General features: G+C 58.0%; 4 protein-coding genes across 4 annotated transcripts; 1 reads left to right on the top strand and 3 right to left on the bottom strand.

The window, feature by feature from the left end:
* Positions 1 to 39: 39 nt before the first annotated feature.
* On the bottom strand, positions 40 to 2657 carry A1Q1_07127 (uncharacterized protein; the record flags this gene model as incomplete). Its single annotated transcript, XM_014327376.1, has 2 exons — positions 40 to 1421; positions 1460 to 2657. The coding sequence occupies 2 exons, from the start codon at positions 2655 to 2657 to the stop codon at positions 40 to 42; spliced, it is 2580 nt and encodes an 859-aa protein (XP_014182851.1).
* A 378-nt stretch (positions 2658 to 3035) lies between these two features.
* Positions 3036 to 3944, top strand: A1Q1_07126 (20S proteasome beta-type subunit, Pre7p; the record flags this gene model as incomplete). The annotated part of the gene is made up of 3 exons (XM_014327375.1): positions 3036 to 3097; positions 3197 to 3271; positions 3326 to 3944. The coding sequence occupies 3 exons, from the start codon at positions 3036 to 3038 to the stop codon at positions 3942 to 3944; spliced, it is 756 nt and encodes a 251-aa protein (XP_014182850.1).
* An 83-nt stretch (positions 3945 to 4027) lies between these two features.
* On the bottom strand, positions 4028 to 4704 carry A1Q1_07125 (uncharacterized protein; the record flags this gene model as incomplete). Its single annotated transcript, XM_014327374.1, has 2 exons — positions 4028 to 4608; positions 4662 to 4704. The coding sequence occupies 2 exons, from the start codon at positions 4702 to 4704 to the stop codon at positions 4028 to 4030; spliced, it is 624 nt and encodes a 207-aa protein (XP_014182849.1).
* Positions 4705 to 8014: 3310 nt separating this feature from the next.
* Positions 8015 to 10346, bottom strand: A1Q1_07124 (uncharacterized protein; the record flags this gene model as incomplete). The annotated part of the gene is made up of 3 exons (XM_014327373.1): positions 8015 to 9528; positions 9580 to 10252; positions 10323 to 10346. 3 exons carry the CDS (start codon positions 10344 to 10346, stop codon positions 8015 to 8017), a joined length of 2211 nt encoding a protein of 736 aa, XP_014182848.1.
* Positions 10347 to 15268: the final 4922 nt, after the last annotated feature.

Genomic DNA, 15268 nt, shown 5'->3' with positions numbered 1-15268 from the left:
CAAGGAAACACGAGGCAGTGTTCTCTGGTTGAGAGTCAATTACAGGGCTTGCGGAGACGGCTTCGGAGCCTGGGCGTCGCTGAAGGGATCAGAAGTGCGGACGGGCGTGGGAAGTTCGTCAACGGCGTCGTGGCGCTCGACGGGCGTCACTTGTCGCGGCGGCGGAGGCAGGGCCCGAGACTTCCTTTCCAGGACCGGCTCAGTCTCGATGCAGGGCGGCAGGGGCAGTCGAGGCGACGGCGAACGCGGTACCGACTGCGGCGTTGTCGCAGAAATCGGACCGAGGGGAGCTGGCCTGCTGATGGCTAGTCCTCTGATACCGCGGTTGCGCATGAACCCGAGTCGTGCCCCGCGGAAGCCGGAACGACCTGCACGATCGACCCAGAGCCCCGAACCCTCTTCTCGGACGCACTCCTTTCCCTCCGGATCCGCGAACGAGGGTGTCCGCGAGTCGTTACGAGGCGCCGGGTTTAACAGTATCGGTGACGGCGTTCGTTGTGGTGATCGAGGGAGGCGGAAGAACGTTGAGCCAGGAGCAGCGAAAGCAGCGAGGCTATCGCTGGAGCCACGACGAGCGACCCTGCCCTTCTCCTGCGTGTCCATGTCGAGGAACGAGCCTTCGTTCGACGGCGGGGTACGAGTCGGCGGACGGTTGTCAAAGGACGACTCTTCAGGCGTTCCTCGGAGTGCGCGCCAGCCCTTATAGCGATCCTTCAGCCCAGAGTGCCACGCAACGATGGACAGACCGATGAGGACTAAGGCGCCGTACACACCAAGCAGGATGGCGTACATGGCCCTCTCAGCTGCCAGGGCACTTTCGAAGTGGTCGATGAGCTGCCCCAGAGCACCTCCGTCATCCCCATTCGGCGCTCCTACGGCTGCGGCGGCGACGGGAGAGGCCAACTCCTCCATCGCGCTGGGCGAAAGCATGAGAACAACGTCGGGGACGAGAGACAAGTTCACAGCCGCATGTTCCGAGACCCACTTCAAGCTTTTCTCGAGCGCATCAACTTTGTCACCGAGCACGCAGCGCAGAAACTCCTGCATGGGGTCGTGCAGGAACGTGTTGTTCAGTGCCTTGGTCAGGAAGCTTTCGATGTCGGCGTAGAATTCGACAACCGTCTCGTTCAGCTGCAGCGATGTTGTGTTGATCCAGTGCCCGAACATTCGGTTGTTGATGTCGTCTTCCACGGAGGCCAGGGCTTTGTTGAGGCCTACGGCATACTCCCTTGACGCGTTCAGGTAGGCTCCGTTCAGTTTGTCCACGAGCTGCTTCGAGGAGGCTGCAACGAACGAACTCGCGTCGGACCGGGCTTGTCTCTCCAGCGCGTGGAGCGCAGCGGTCTGAGCTTGAATGACGATGAGACCAACCACGGACATAAACAGTAGTGCAAGGCATGTAGGGTGTGCGAGATAGGAAACTGCCATGTTAGCTATCGCGTGAAGGCACTCAACTCACTGAACCAGCGGATGTTGTTCCTTGTTCGAGGGGTCAAAGTCCATCGATCGAGGAGAGGCTGAACCCGTTGCTCCATCACCGGATGCTCAACGATGGCGACGACTGTCCAAGGGTCTCGGACACCGTTGCTCTCGATGACTTCTACACTCGCAGTGATCGCCTTCCACTCCAACCATTGCCAGAGGGCGAGTGCTGCGAAGCCGAAGACGATAATCAGGCAGAGGGCAACGATGCCTGCTGTTCCGAGATTGTAAAGGGCCTTGGCCGTATCGTCGATGACAGATGTGTCGAGGTCTCCACACAGCTCCTTCTGCAGAGCTTTGCCGTCTTCGGAGCCAAGCTGCTTCAATGACGGCACCGGGAAGAGAGAGTCGTTGAGGTTATTCGCAATCTCCCAGCGCGTTTCGTTGATCTCCTTCCTCAGCTTGTCAAATGGAACGGCGAGCAAGGTGTCCGTCAAATTCCGGAAGTCGTTCAAGGTTGGCAACGACGCGTTAAACTCGCGCACGCTGTTCTGGATAGACGAAGGCACAAGTTTCTCTTCGAGGTCGTCAAGGGATGGGAGCTTTGGGATAGAGAAATTGACGAGAGGCAGATCATTAAGCACTTCGACAAGCTTCTGAATAGCGGACTGGATTGTACTGCTGATGCTGCCGATGCCTTCCTTGACCTGCAGACTTGTCAGCCGCCATGGCGCAGGCTCACTCACCAAATCGATAGCCCCAATGATGATAGCCATGGCTGTGTGCACTACCAGCTGGATGGTACACAGCAGTAAGCTACGGTACATGTCGATGATAAATCCGATAACCTTTTCGATGATCGTCAGACACACCATCAGCACCTCGCCCGCAGCCATCACAGTAGCTCGCGTGGCCCGGAGGACCTCCCTGTTGGTCTGCATAGCCAAGTAGCGAGGAATCGCTTGGAGGCTGCCCGCTCCGCTCGCGATCCCGTTGCAGGCGGCCATGACATTGTCTTTCAGGGTTGCGGCCAGCTTCTCTGTACTACTTCGGGTTGCGATCAGGTGCACCACGGTGAACATGAGGGGTAGGAGGGCGGGGGAGATTGTGGTGAGCAGCATACGGGGCCCGAGGCCTAGGAAGGGACGCAATCCATCTGGAAGGCTTGTCTGTGAGGATGCACCACCGAACGGGAGGTGCGATGCTGGTGGGCTGCAGTGAGCGCTTTCACTCATGGCGAAGTCTGTGTTGGGAATGGGTCAGTGGCAAGAACCATCGCCGTCGTTGCCGTCGTTATGTGTCTGTCGCGCTCGCACCACAGCTGGTACATGCTGTGCGTGCTGTGCTCGCAAGTGGTCCATGTTGTGCTAGTCATTGTCGGCCGTTGGAGTTGACAATAGGTAAAGAAGACTGATCATTAACAAAGGACGAAAACAAAACAACCCTAGACGATCTTCAGTCCCAAGACACCCACGGCGCAACCCGGTGCCACAAACCGTATTTCCGCCACGTGGTCTGACGCACCTCACCGTCGTCAGTGTCGACGCGCGTTCACTGACGTTGATGCAGTAAGTCGCTGAACCGACGACTGCTTGATAACAACATCGTCGACCATGGCCCTCTTCACGGCCCCTCCTGCGCCTGTCGCGGCGCCCACTAGCGCTCCGATTCAACAGTGAGCATCTCAGAGCGAACAGTCGACTGACGCCAGCTCGTTCAACCCGTACGAGGACAACGGAGGTTCGATTCTGGCCATTGCCGGTGCCGACTTCAGTGTGATCGCAGGCGACACCAGACAGTCGCAGGGATACAACATTCAGACCCGTTATGCCAAGAAGGTGTTCCAGCTGTGAGTAAGGACGACTCGACTCCGCTGGCTGTGGCTCGTCAACTGACGCGGCAGCACCGACAAGGTCGTTCTTGCGACGAACGGCTTCGCGGCTGATGGTAACAACTTCTACAAGCGCGTGAAGCAGCGGCTGGAGTGGTACGAGGCGAACCACCACAAGCAGATGTCGATCAAGTCGATTGCGCGCATGATCCAGACGATGCTGTACGGACGCCGATTCTTCCCGTACTACGTGTACAACATTCTCGGCGGAATCGAGGAGGACGGCACTGGCGCGGTCTACTCTTTCGACCCCGTCGGTTCGTACGAGCGTGAGGCGTGTCGTGCCGCCGGTGCCGCGCAGAGTCTGATCCAGCCCTTCCTCGACAACCAGATCTACTTCAGGAACCAAACGTTCCCTCCCGGAGTTCCCCGCCCCATCCCCGGCAACCTCCCTCTCGGCACCGTCATCTCCATCGTCCTCGACTCCTTCACGAGCGCGACGGAACGTCACATCGAGGTCGGAGACAGCCTGGAGATGTACATTGTCATGAACAAGGGCAGGAAGACGGATGATCTCCTCGGAGGAGAGTTCAAGCTCCCCGAGGGAGTTGAGATCAACGAGGTCCCGCCCCTCGGAGACGGAAGGGGAGAGCGCACCTTCCTTCTCGTTGCCCCTCTGAAGCGCGACTAGACGGCAAGAAGCAGTAATGTACAGAGCAGAATGCATGTAATGATATATTTACGAATCTAAAGTGTCACCTTTCTTCCTTCCCTCTACCACGCGACCTGGCAGCGCATCGGATACCGATCGTCAAACACGCTGTCCAGGAAGTACTTGGCATTGAACAGCCGCGCCGCCCTGTGAGCCTCCTCAACCGTACCCAGCTGGACAGCCCACGTCGACTCGTTAGCCCAAGGGCTCGGCGGCAGCTTCGTGACGTCTGGCAGCTGCACGTCAAAGTCCTTGAACATGGACACGACTTCTCTCGGTGCAACCTTAGCGGGCAGTCCGCGCAGCAGCACCCGCTTCCCAGCACTGCTGATAGCCCAGCGGGGCGTGATGCGGTCGAACGACCGTCGGTCCTCCTCGGCCGTCTGCATGGAGCCGGCGTAGCGTGCGGCAGCCGACTTGAATGACCGCTCCAGCAACTTCCCGGCCCACTCTGTCGCCGAGTACGGCGTAAAGGTCACGAACGGCTCGGTATCTTGCTCGTCCCAAGTGCGCGGTTGCGCAAATGGCGGGTAGCTGAGGAGCGTGTGATGCGCGTGCTTCGCAGCTTGCGGGTTCGGGAGGGAGATGTGGTATTGTGTCGTCATGGAGGCTTCCCGGGGCGCACCGAGGGGATAGGCCGTGACTGCGATCAGCTTAGTGCCCAGCGGCCCTTGGGTAGCTAGACAGACTACTTACTGTGACCAATGTTCACCCGTGAGTCAATAGCGTTCACATCCATGCAAGCCCGGCGGACGTCTCTCGGCTGCGCGAACAACGGCACATTGAGGAGGATGTGCGGCGGCGTCTCGAGCTGGCTGTCTGGCTGTCAGCGGACGCAAGGGGAACAGAAGTTCACTCTTCAGGTCTCGAAATGTATAGCTGAGTTTCCCCTGGTGGGCGAGCTGGTGCGGGATGCCCCGCCGCTGGAGCAGAGCCAGCGTCCCCCTCATGTTGTCAGAGTTGATAAGATAGTCGATTATTTTGATCGCGATTCCTAATCTCGAGACTTCGCAGACGGTCGTGATCGACGACTCGTGGTTCTCGCGTGTCAGTAGAGCTGACCGTGGGAGTGCTAATCGTGGGAGAGGAAATGTTCGGAGATTTATCTGGCCCTCCACCTTGCCCAGACGACTGCGGTTTCACGGTTAGTCACCAGGCCGCGTCTTGTTCGGCACCCAGCTTCTCCTGAGACCGTCGCCGACACTTGACGCTGACACGCCGTTGGCCAAGTCAAGTTTCGGGCGGCGCCAATGTCAGATTCAGGACAACCCGTTGCCCTACGCGCCTACGCACAGGCAATGTGACGGCACAGAAGCCGTGGGACTGTGGGATCCGAACAATGCCCCTTTGTTATGCTTGTTCTTTTTGTTTCGCCTGGCATCTGTGCGCAAGGTCAGCAAGACCTGTGACATTGTGACGTGCGGCACTCGTCCCATTCATGCGTTCGTCACGCTGACTTCTCACAGCCCTGTCCAGGACGCAATCGCAGCATGTGGAGCCTGACAACGAGCTTGCGGTCCTTACCGCTTTGTGCTCTTGGGGGGGGGAGGGGCGGAATCTCAACTTGTTCCATCTAGACTCAGATCCACGATCATCGCGACCCATGTGAGTCGAAGCTGATGCACCTGCACCAGTCTACAGGAATCTACTTTGCGCTTCCAGTGATGGAACATGGACAAGGTGTGGCAACTTGGCATGGATCTGTGGTAGCGTCTTCACTAGCGGCGGAAGTGAGACCATCTACGGCCCATGCTCGACAGCCGTGGCTGTCCAGTGCGCTACGCTCGGAGACGATCGGACCGAGGCGGTAGCGCGTGCCACATGTCCGGCGTGGAGCCGCGCGCCGCGTGCTTCAATTGCACAAGACCGATTGTGTGTAGTGTCGGAGTATCCATCGTGACTCATGGGCTAAGCCACACGGGCCGTGGTACAGCGGCACGCCGAGTCGCGTTGCGGCACGGCGCTAATCTGCCAACGGCGGCATCCCGGGCTCTGCTCATGGCAGCGCGGTATGCACGCCCTCTCTCCCGCCCTCACTATGAGATCATCGTGTTGCATATTGCAAGCTCGTGGGGATGGATTGCGTGTTGCCAACGATTGCGGCGTGTTCCGCGCGAGCCCGAGCCTGACCCGCGCGCACTTGACGCCGTCACTCCGCACTTGTGTTTCGCTGTTCCCCGCATTTGGCGTCAACACCGAGACGGACACTCCGATCATGAACCCAAGCAGGGTATAAGGGTCATTAGGGTGTGGCGCGCCGTTGCGCAGCACTTTCTATACTCGTGTCCGAGCAGAGCTAAAGCTGTTCTTATTCTGACAGCCGCGGCAATCTACACGTTGTGCGTTGCACATGAGCACTATATTGCACAAGTGCGGGCGTTGTATCGGCAACTTGGCACGCGGCACCTGCCGGCTCGAGGCGGCACTGCCCAAGGTCGTGCGTCATAGTCGGATGTCATGTGTACCAAGTCCTGTGTCGAATGTTGTCAGAACGCCCGATCACACTGTCGGTTAGGTACGAGGTCAGGATGACTGCAGGCACTGCGGGCTACCCCAGTGCCTTGCTGTGTGTCGCATGATCCTGCATCTTGCATGTCCTGCATAAATAGGTGTGCCTCAGGCACCGTTTTACGTCACTGAAGGACGCACAGGCTGCCAAGGCAACAGTGTCGGAAATGCACGATGTCAGCTGGACCATCGGCGGTCTGCACCGTTTTCGTGAATTGCCCGGTCTGCCCACGTTTGGGATGTCACTGACACGGGGAACAGTGCTTGTGCGTCATGCGCTTCATGTTTGTACATCCGGTGCTCTCATAATCTGCCTGCGTGCGGAACGGGACTGGATCGCCTTGCCCCGGCTCTGACAGGTCACGGTGCCCTGCTGCTTGTGCCCATTGCACGCGTGCACCCTTATGCTGACTGCACTACTGACAAGCTTCGACACCGGTCTGCACGATCACGAGGTAAGTATTCGAGCTCGCCGCAGCTATGATGATCATCTGCGGCGCGGTGTTCCCACGAACACTGATGGTTCTCACCCCTCGGTCCCCGCACCCAACTTCCCATCCCCGCTAAATCACTCGTACCTCCGGGCAGTACCTCCGGGCAAGACACCCTGAATCCCCTCCGCGCCGCACAGTCACGTTGCGCTAGGGTTGATGCGATCAATGCACACTTCATTCCGGTGGCGGGGCGTGGCACTCAGTGATATGAGTCGTGAGCAGCGAGCAGCTTCGAGTAGTGACTGCAAGACGATGTAATGGTGGGTTTGGTCGCTGGACGCACGGTTGAGCAAGAAGATCATCACATCTATGGACACTGTACAAGAAGCTACGAAGCTAGTTACTTTTCACAATCGCGACGGCCGTCCACTACTGCCGTAGTTCCTGCTCTACGGCGATCGACAGGCCGCGCTTGCAGCGCTACTCTACTGGAGGGGGAAGAGAGGTTGATATTACTCGATGGCGTCGGGGTCGTCGGCCTTTCCACGGCAATACAATCTGAAAGCGTTGATACAGGGTGAGACAGATATTCGTTATAGAGCTCCGATCGGATTATATTTTTAGGCGGTGCCCAACAAGGGCAAGGTCGGAGGACGGGTCGGGGAAGGCAGGGCGGACCGAGGCGAAACAAGATCGGGGTCAAGATCGGGGTCAAGATCGGGGGAGGCTGGGTTCGATTCAAAGAGTAGGAATGCACCTCGAAGACGATCGTCAGAAGGCGTTGCAACCAGTGCAATAAGATGACGTCGTAGGGGTATGCTGAAGCGCTGTTCTTGGTGGGGGGGCAAAGGTACAAGAAGAGGAATGTGCGTGTCGCAAGCCGCATATCGTATGACGTTCCATCAGGAAGCCATAGGCGTGCCAACATGTCATTATTGGCTGCGAATTGTGATGATTTTTCGAGATTTTCTGTGTTCTGGATTTGCGGAAGGGTCACATCGCAATGCTCGGAAGTATGAGGTATGAGGTCGCCGGATGACTGAGAGTGGCAATCCAGCTACCCGACAGCCGAGGGGCCTCGGCTGTTATATCCCCTTCATACCTTCCTTATGCCGCACGTTGAGGGTCGGTCACGGTGGGAATGGGCTGGAAGGGTGTGGTGAACGGCACGGAACGGCGATGGGGAAGCTGCACCTGGACGGGCATGAGCGACTGCTGTAATCCTTCCGAAGAACGGCGAGATGAGGCGGTAGAGCTGTTTGCCTCATCGTTGGGACCCGTCATGAAAGTGGCACGCTTCTGAGTGTCCTGAGTAAGCGTCTGGCTAGCTTGGCGCTTGTACGTAGGACGCTCCGCGGCCAGGTGCGAAAGTGGCAGCTTCGACGGCGCCCGGATGGCATCGTACCCTGGCGTTGGCGTGCCAAACGAAGGCATGCGCTCAGGAGCCAGAGTCTGCTCAAGCAAAGTAGTACACATGAGCAGAGGGTTGGCAGAGGGCCGGTTAAGCCTAGACGAGGCAAAAGAGGGGTTGGTCAACTCCCTGGGCGGCAAGCCATTGGACTTAGGGCCAAGGTGCATGCTGAAAGAAGCATGGCGCTGCTGGATGTGGTCCTTCCACTTGAGCATAGCCTCGTCGTCAACAGGCTTGGGGCGGTTGTTGGACTGCGGGTGGGGAAGTACCTGTCCATCCTTAATTTGAGGGAAGGACGACATAGTGGCGGTAGCCGTCGTGGGCGTCGTGAGATCAGGCATTGAGTTCGACTTGCTAAGACCACGAGGGGTTTCCACGGTCACGAACTGCTCCCCGTCGTTGATCCGGTCAGGTGTGGCGAGAGCCATGGGGTCGAGGAAGAGCTTCCAGAAATCGTTTCCACTCTGCTGACGGCTGAATGTCGGAGGCGCGTCGCTTGGCAGGGAGCTGTTGCGGTGCGGGGAGTGGTACTGGAAGTCGTTCATGGCAGCGGGATCGACGTTGAACTGTTGGTCGTCGAGCTTCAGCTGGTCGAAAGAGTTCGCCCAGACGGCAGAAGTGCTGGACGGGCGCCTCTCGTGCTCCTTCTCCTTAGGGTCAGACACACTGGCATTGGAAGACAGCTCGTCGTCGTCGACAGCCGAGGAATTGAAGGGGTTCCTCCAGTGGACCCCAGAACCGTCGGTGTAAGAGCTCGAGACAGATGCCTGGTCGAAAGACTGAGGTTCCTGGAAGGCATTTCCACTGTAGCCGTTCAGCTGGAGGTCAAGACCAGTGCCAGAGTTGGCAGCATTGATCATCCAGCCGCCATTGGAGCCAGCAGTGCTGCCAAGAGCAGCATCCTCAGAGGATCCGGTTGGACTTGTCGAGTTCGTCAGCGCGGGAGTGAGCTCGATGCCAGCAGGTATAGGTGACTGCTGCATCTGGGCCATGGCGGATGCCTGCGAAAATTGCTGGGCGGCTGCCATCTTCGCCTCCCAGGCCGCTGAGTTGCTTCCAGGCACTGGTTGGGGTCCAGTTGACTCCTGCGGCCCTGACGGTGGGGAGCGGTTCATGACACTCGTTTGGGGGCTCGTCATTGTGAAGGCGGCCGAGCGAGCCTTCTGGGGTTTGGCGTAGGTGCATTGGATGGAACGATGGGCACAGCGCGCTGAAGATTATTAGCTGCGGTTACCCGGAAAAGTGTCATCATTTGACTTACCGCACGGCTCAGCGAAATCGCAGCGGACCTTCGAGTGGTTACACTGATCGCAGGCACGCTTCTTGACCGGGATTTCATATCCCATGTTGCTCTGCATGGCCATCACACCGCCTGGTCCAACGTTGTAGAGTTGGTTTTCCTGGCCGGGGACGCCCTGCATGGGCATGCCATAAGACATGAACGCGAGAGAGGGGTCAAGCAAGCCCCCCTTCCCATCCGGTATTCCACCAGCAGGGCCGAAGGCCATGGCGTTAGGATCTCCGTTCATGTCCATGCGTGGGATCCAAGCGTTGTTGTTCTGTTGAAGGAGGGGGTGGTTGGGGTACATGCGCTGGGCCTGATACGGCGTCGGTTCAGGCTGACTCGGTCGCTGCGCCGAGACACCCGCGAGAGTGGGGTTCAGTCCAGCCATGGGAGGAGGTTGTATGGGCATGGAAGGTCGACCTCCGACGGACGATGCCGAGTTCGCGCTCGACTTACGCCGCGACTTCTTCTCATTCTTATCGGGCTGTTGTCCGTTGGGCTTAGGGTGGGCCTTGTTTACGTGTCGTGACAGAAGATCACTGCGGGCGAAGCGGAGGGGGCACTCCTTGCACGCGTAAGGTCTGTCACCAGTGTGGGCGCGCAGGTGGCGACCAACATGCTGTGGCCGCGTAAAGGTGGCCGAGCACAGCTGAGATGAAGTCAGTGCATGCTCCGAAGCTTTTCCGCCGCTGTCGTCCCGGAAGTGCAGCAGTACTTACTGGACACTTATGATCTCCACCCATTGTGAGAGTGTTGAGAACAGAAACAGGTCGGTAGCTGCTAGTGCTTAAGAGAGGGGTTCAGCCGACTGGCGGTAGGGGCAAGGGTAGTCACTATGCAGATGACGGAGTGGTCGAGGCTCAGACTAGTGTCGGTGGGACAGTGATTTTTGATTTGGGACGCGAGGTACCTGGCGGGGCGGGTGCAGCGTTCGATTGGGTGGCAACGTAGTGCGGTCGCAGTCGGGAAGCTCAAGACCGGTCCTCGGTATCAACGAGGAAGCGAGCAGAGTTGTTGAGATAACAAGCGATGTTCAAGTGGTGGCGAGAGGCTATTCGGCAGCGGGCGTGGAAGGCGGGAGTGATGCTAACGTGTTGGTTATGGAAGACGATGCAGTTACAGATTGCACTCGGGGGAGGGAGTGTACTAAAGAGTTGCAGTGTCCCCGCGAGTTGACACAGTGCAAAGCGCTCTGCAGGTGCGCAGCCCCGGTGTGTAATGCCTCGTCTGGCCAGGTGAGCAGTCTGCGCTGCGAAACAAGGGTAGGACGCAGACGGATGGACGGACAGGCAGGGATGAGGCGTAGAGCCTGGAGAGAGCAGCAACGCGGAAACGCAGCTGGGGAGGGGAAGGTGGCTTCAAGTTGTGCTCCTGGGTTTGTGGGCCCGATCCAGACTGTTGCTCGGTGGCCTCGCGCTCGTTCGCTCGTTTCTCTCGCTCTCGCGCGCAGGGTGGTGGGAGGACGTTGAAGTGTGATGCAGATATCACGCGCGGCGTGCGGCCTGCTTGAGCTGTGCTGCGGTCACGAGACGAGGAGACGGTGCGACGAGAGCTGTTTGTGGTAACTTGTAATCGACCAGGCCGTTCCTTGGCCATAAGTCCTATGACGTATGACGTAGCGCCCGGGTGCGTCAAGGGTATGGGGAAGGATAAGGCCCTGGAGCCCTTGAGGGATGATGACCCTGACCTAAAGCTGCTAAGGGTTAATATCCCAATCTCTAATCAGAGACCTTCGCTCCCCGGCCATGCCTCGCGCTCTGCGCCATGTTACGCTGCACAACTCTGGTGCCAGGCAGACAGCCTCCAGAACGCGTCGAAAGTCCAGTCCTGGCCGGCGGGCGGGATGTCCAGACTCGCGCCTCCAGTCCTCCTGGAGGCTTGCTCAGGCGAGATGGGCGAATCGGTGCAAACGTCTAGTTCCGGGTCGCCCAGGTACTCAGCGGTTCTTCCGGTTCAGTCCGTTTGTTATTTCTTCCCCCGAGGCAACTCAAATCGCGACTCTCCGGGAACCCCGTGAATGTCAAGGTGCGTCAGCCAAGCGGAGTGCAGCTAGAGTAGCAGAGCTGCAGTCGGCAGACTGCGGAATCTGGGCTGCATGAGACAGGCTGGAAGCTCGTCTGTGGGCGGACAACCGCGGCAAGGCGTTCAGAAGATCAGATGGGGTAGTACCCCAGGGCGCAGATGGTACGGCCGCAAAGCTCTGGGCGCTCTGTCGTCAGTTCGCAGTGCTGAGCACTAATCATGCGGCCCGAGCGTTTGCCTCGTGTTTTTGACACGGGGAAGACGCAGGAATACCAAGCGGCGTGAGAATCGTGCACCGTGTCGCAGTAGATAACGCGATGTTATCTTTGGGCTGCTTTATTGTTCTTGAAACTGCCTGCGCAACTGAACGCCTGCTTGTTTCATGCCAGGATATTTCTCTCTAAGGGCAGTGGAGCTGTGGAAGGGCCTCGCATCAAGCCAGCCGTAGGTTCAGCTGAACGCAGTGAGCTCCAGCGCCGCAGGACGCAAGGCGTGAGGAGTCGGTAGGTGGACGTGGCACTCGCGAGTGAGGCAACAGCGCTCCTCCTGGTGCCTCCGCTGTTCAGCGAGATCTTTGAAGACGGCCACCGCAGCCCCACTGCTCACACAAACAAACCAAGCAGATGGCGGGGTGACTGCGACTGCATATTCATTATCCGTCAGAAGCGAGCTAAGCAGCTGTGATCAAGGGCCCTCCGGTTGCCTCGCGGACAGGAAACGGTGGGGAATCGGCGAGTCCAGACGCCTTGATCAAAGCGGTCCAAGCCGCCCCCTTGCGAGTCAGAGACGTGAACACAGGGTTACAGGAGAGCCAGGCGGGTTTGTACAGCAGGTGAGCATGAATGGGCGCACAGTGACGACACAGAGGAATGCAAGTTTTACAACCAGCCTCTGCGATTGGACATTGTTTCCCGGCTTTCACGACATCCGGCCATCATTTGCTCTTATCTAGCTTCCTGTCCCGGTGAGGCGCAGCGGCTCTTGAGCAGAACCTGAAGGGAAGGAAGAGCAGCTGGTCAAGTGGGGCGAGGATGCCGACAAGCCGTGCGTCCAAAAGGTTTAGCGCACCCTCGCGTACCAACGCCGCAATTCCGGAAGTGCAGCTAGATTTCGTCGGGATGTCCAGATCTGGTGGGCTACATATCTCGGTTTGGGGACCAGGGGAAGCCTGAAGCCTGAGACTTAGTCAAGGGAACCCGGAGCATGTCGACTAAGAGTCGGAAGTCATCATGCGCCAGATCCGCAACTTCGCTAGGGTCCTCAGCACCCAGCTGACGATGCTAATGTCCGCATGCTGTCACTCCTCGGTCGTCTTCCATTCACATGATCTCTAAAAATCGCGCTGCCGATTTGATTTGCATCGTCTGGAAGGCACGCTCGGTTAGGGTAAGGTGCGCGTTTACAGTGGCCAGCATAGACTTCCTGTGCGGTCTGGCGCAAAGTGGGTACTTGTTGCGAGACGGCCGGAGTAGCAAGCAAGGTTCAGGTCGAGGAACCGCATACCTCGTGAAGCTCATTTCCCATTTCGCTTGGCCCAGGTATTGGCACTTTCAAGAGTCGCAAGTCTCTACGGCCCAGGCCGCTCGTTCGTGAAGCCGAGCACCAAGCCACATCGATCAAGGCCCCAGTACCGGAAGGCGCTTGGCAGACACTAGTAAGCTCCCTGATACCGGAATGCAGAAACCCGCAATCCAGTGGCAGTGGTGAGCTGGATCGCGACCGAAATCCCCAGCACATGGCACATGTCTGTCAGCATGCCTGTGAATGGAGCACGAGCTACATTGTACTGAATGGGCATTCACGCAAACTTGCAGAGTAGGGGCGTACCCTCGATGCGTAGCAGAGTCAGAGCCTGTGCGATCATGCGAGACGTGTGCAGGTTACAAGACATGGGTTTTTGACATCCTGTTTCGTGGGTTCGTCGAGTTTTGGACCACATAGATCTTGGAGCGTAGCTAGAGCACCTGAAGGCGATAGCAAGCAAAACAAAGAGGGCGCCCCCTCGTACCTTCGCGCAGGGCTGGGTGGACGTCCTCCGAGACTTTTGCAGGGCAGCTGCACATCCGACTCGAGACACCGGGCATAGCGGGGTACACGGTGCGCTATTCAGAGATCACACTCAATCAGCCCGATACGAAGTGAAGAGCGAAGCTGCGACGCGTTTCCGCACTTCCCTGATGGCCATGAAATGGGCTTTAGACCAGAAGAAAAGTGTAATGGAACAACCTCAAGGCCTCAAGGCCCTGTTTAAGACGATAAGTGTCCGTGCCGTTGCCAACCCGTGACGTCAAACTGCGACTAACCTGCACACCAGTGAGCGGTTGGACTTCAAACGTTAGAGCATTCAACTGGCCAAAGGAGCTCGAGACGCATGAACGCCAGAACACATCATACGCCGCGGCTAAAGAGCTTAGACGCCTGGGAGAGTGGGGACGTGGGGAAGCACGCTATAAGGGCGGAGCAGGGAGGGGCACCGTTCAGGAGTTTGCTCAGGTCATGCTGTTCTGAGGAATGAAAATAGCTGTGGGGAAGTGGGGTGCGCTGTAATCTCGTGCGGGTTGAACAATCGCATGAGGCCATCAAGCATCCAGCGAAGCAACTGGCCGTGGTCTGGATTTCGTCGTTCGGAACATCGGTATTCAACAATGGATGTGTCCATTCTGCCTAAAGTCGTTGACGCCACTGGCGTTCTGCGATCCGTCATACCTGCTCTACGGCGGGTGGCTGCATAATGGGGAGAATTGATTCATTACCATGACGGCCGTGTCCCTACAGACCATGCAGTGATGGCTTCTTGGCGAAGTGGGTTCTACGACTCTTAACATTTCCGCAAGCTGGTGCTGCTCCGCTGTGTTCCATGCGATGTCGCGTGCGGGAGCCCAAGGCGAGTTGAAGCGTGGGCAAAGTAAATGGATGAAGTGGACCCACTGCTCGATTCTGTAACACACAGCGGCTACCGCTGTTAGCTTGCGAGCCTGCGAGCCTGTGTCCCATGGTCCAGTTGTCCAAGAGGCAAATGTTGCGGGATTGTACAAGGGACGCACGACGTCTAGAGGTGACAGACTGACGTCAGGCGGTACGCGCGCTTAGAATGTGACCTTGTCCGCTCATTCTCTCCGCTTGGCCGGTCACAAGTGTACAGGACGGCGTCCATGCCCGTATGCCCGCCCATACTGGACGATGCGGGCGATGCGGGCGATGCGGGCGATGCCCGCGTCTATGCGGCTTGCCACCATGCCGCCCGGCACGCTGGCCGAGGAACGTCAATGACGTCAAGGAGAGTGCCTGTCCTTCCTGACCCAGCCTAGGAACCAGGGCCTCAGGACCAGAACACGCGCGACATGATTTTGGCACCATGCCACCATGCCCTCAGTGCGTGCTCGGGCTCCGCACCCACGCTTGAGACATCACCTGGACAGGTGTTACAAGATCCCACATCGTCTTCTCTTTCGCCCACTCAAGTAATGATTCAATCGAGGGTTAATCAGCTTCAAACGGTCTGGACCTTTTAAAGGGCTGAAGCAATGTTCGACACGCTAGCTGCCTTAGCTTGCGGTACAATCATATCCGCCAGATCCGCGAGCCCGTTGAAATACCATCATTCCATCATCCCTCAGACCTATTGTTGAGTGTCAGGTTACAT

This window comes from Trichosporon asahii (genome assembly GCF_000293215.1).
Source record: "Trichosporon asahii var. asahii CBS 2479 unplaced genomic scaffold scaffold00009, whole genome shotgun sequence".
NCBI lineage: Eukaryota > Fungi > Basidiomycota > Tremellomycetes > Trichosporonales > Trichosporonaceae > Trichosporon > Trichosporon asahii.
Note: the sequence above shows the minus strand (reverse complement) of the source record. Positions and strands in the feature narration are given on the sequence as shown.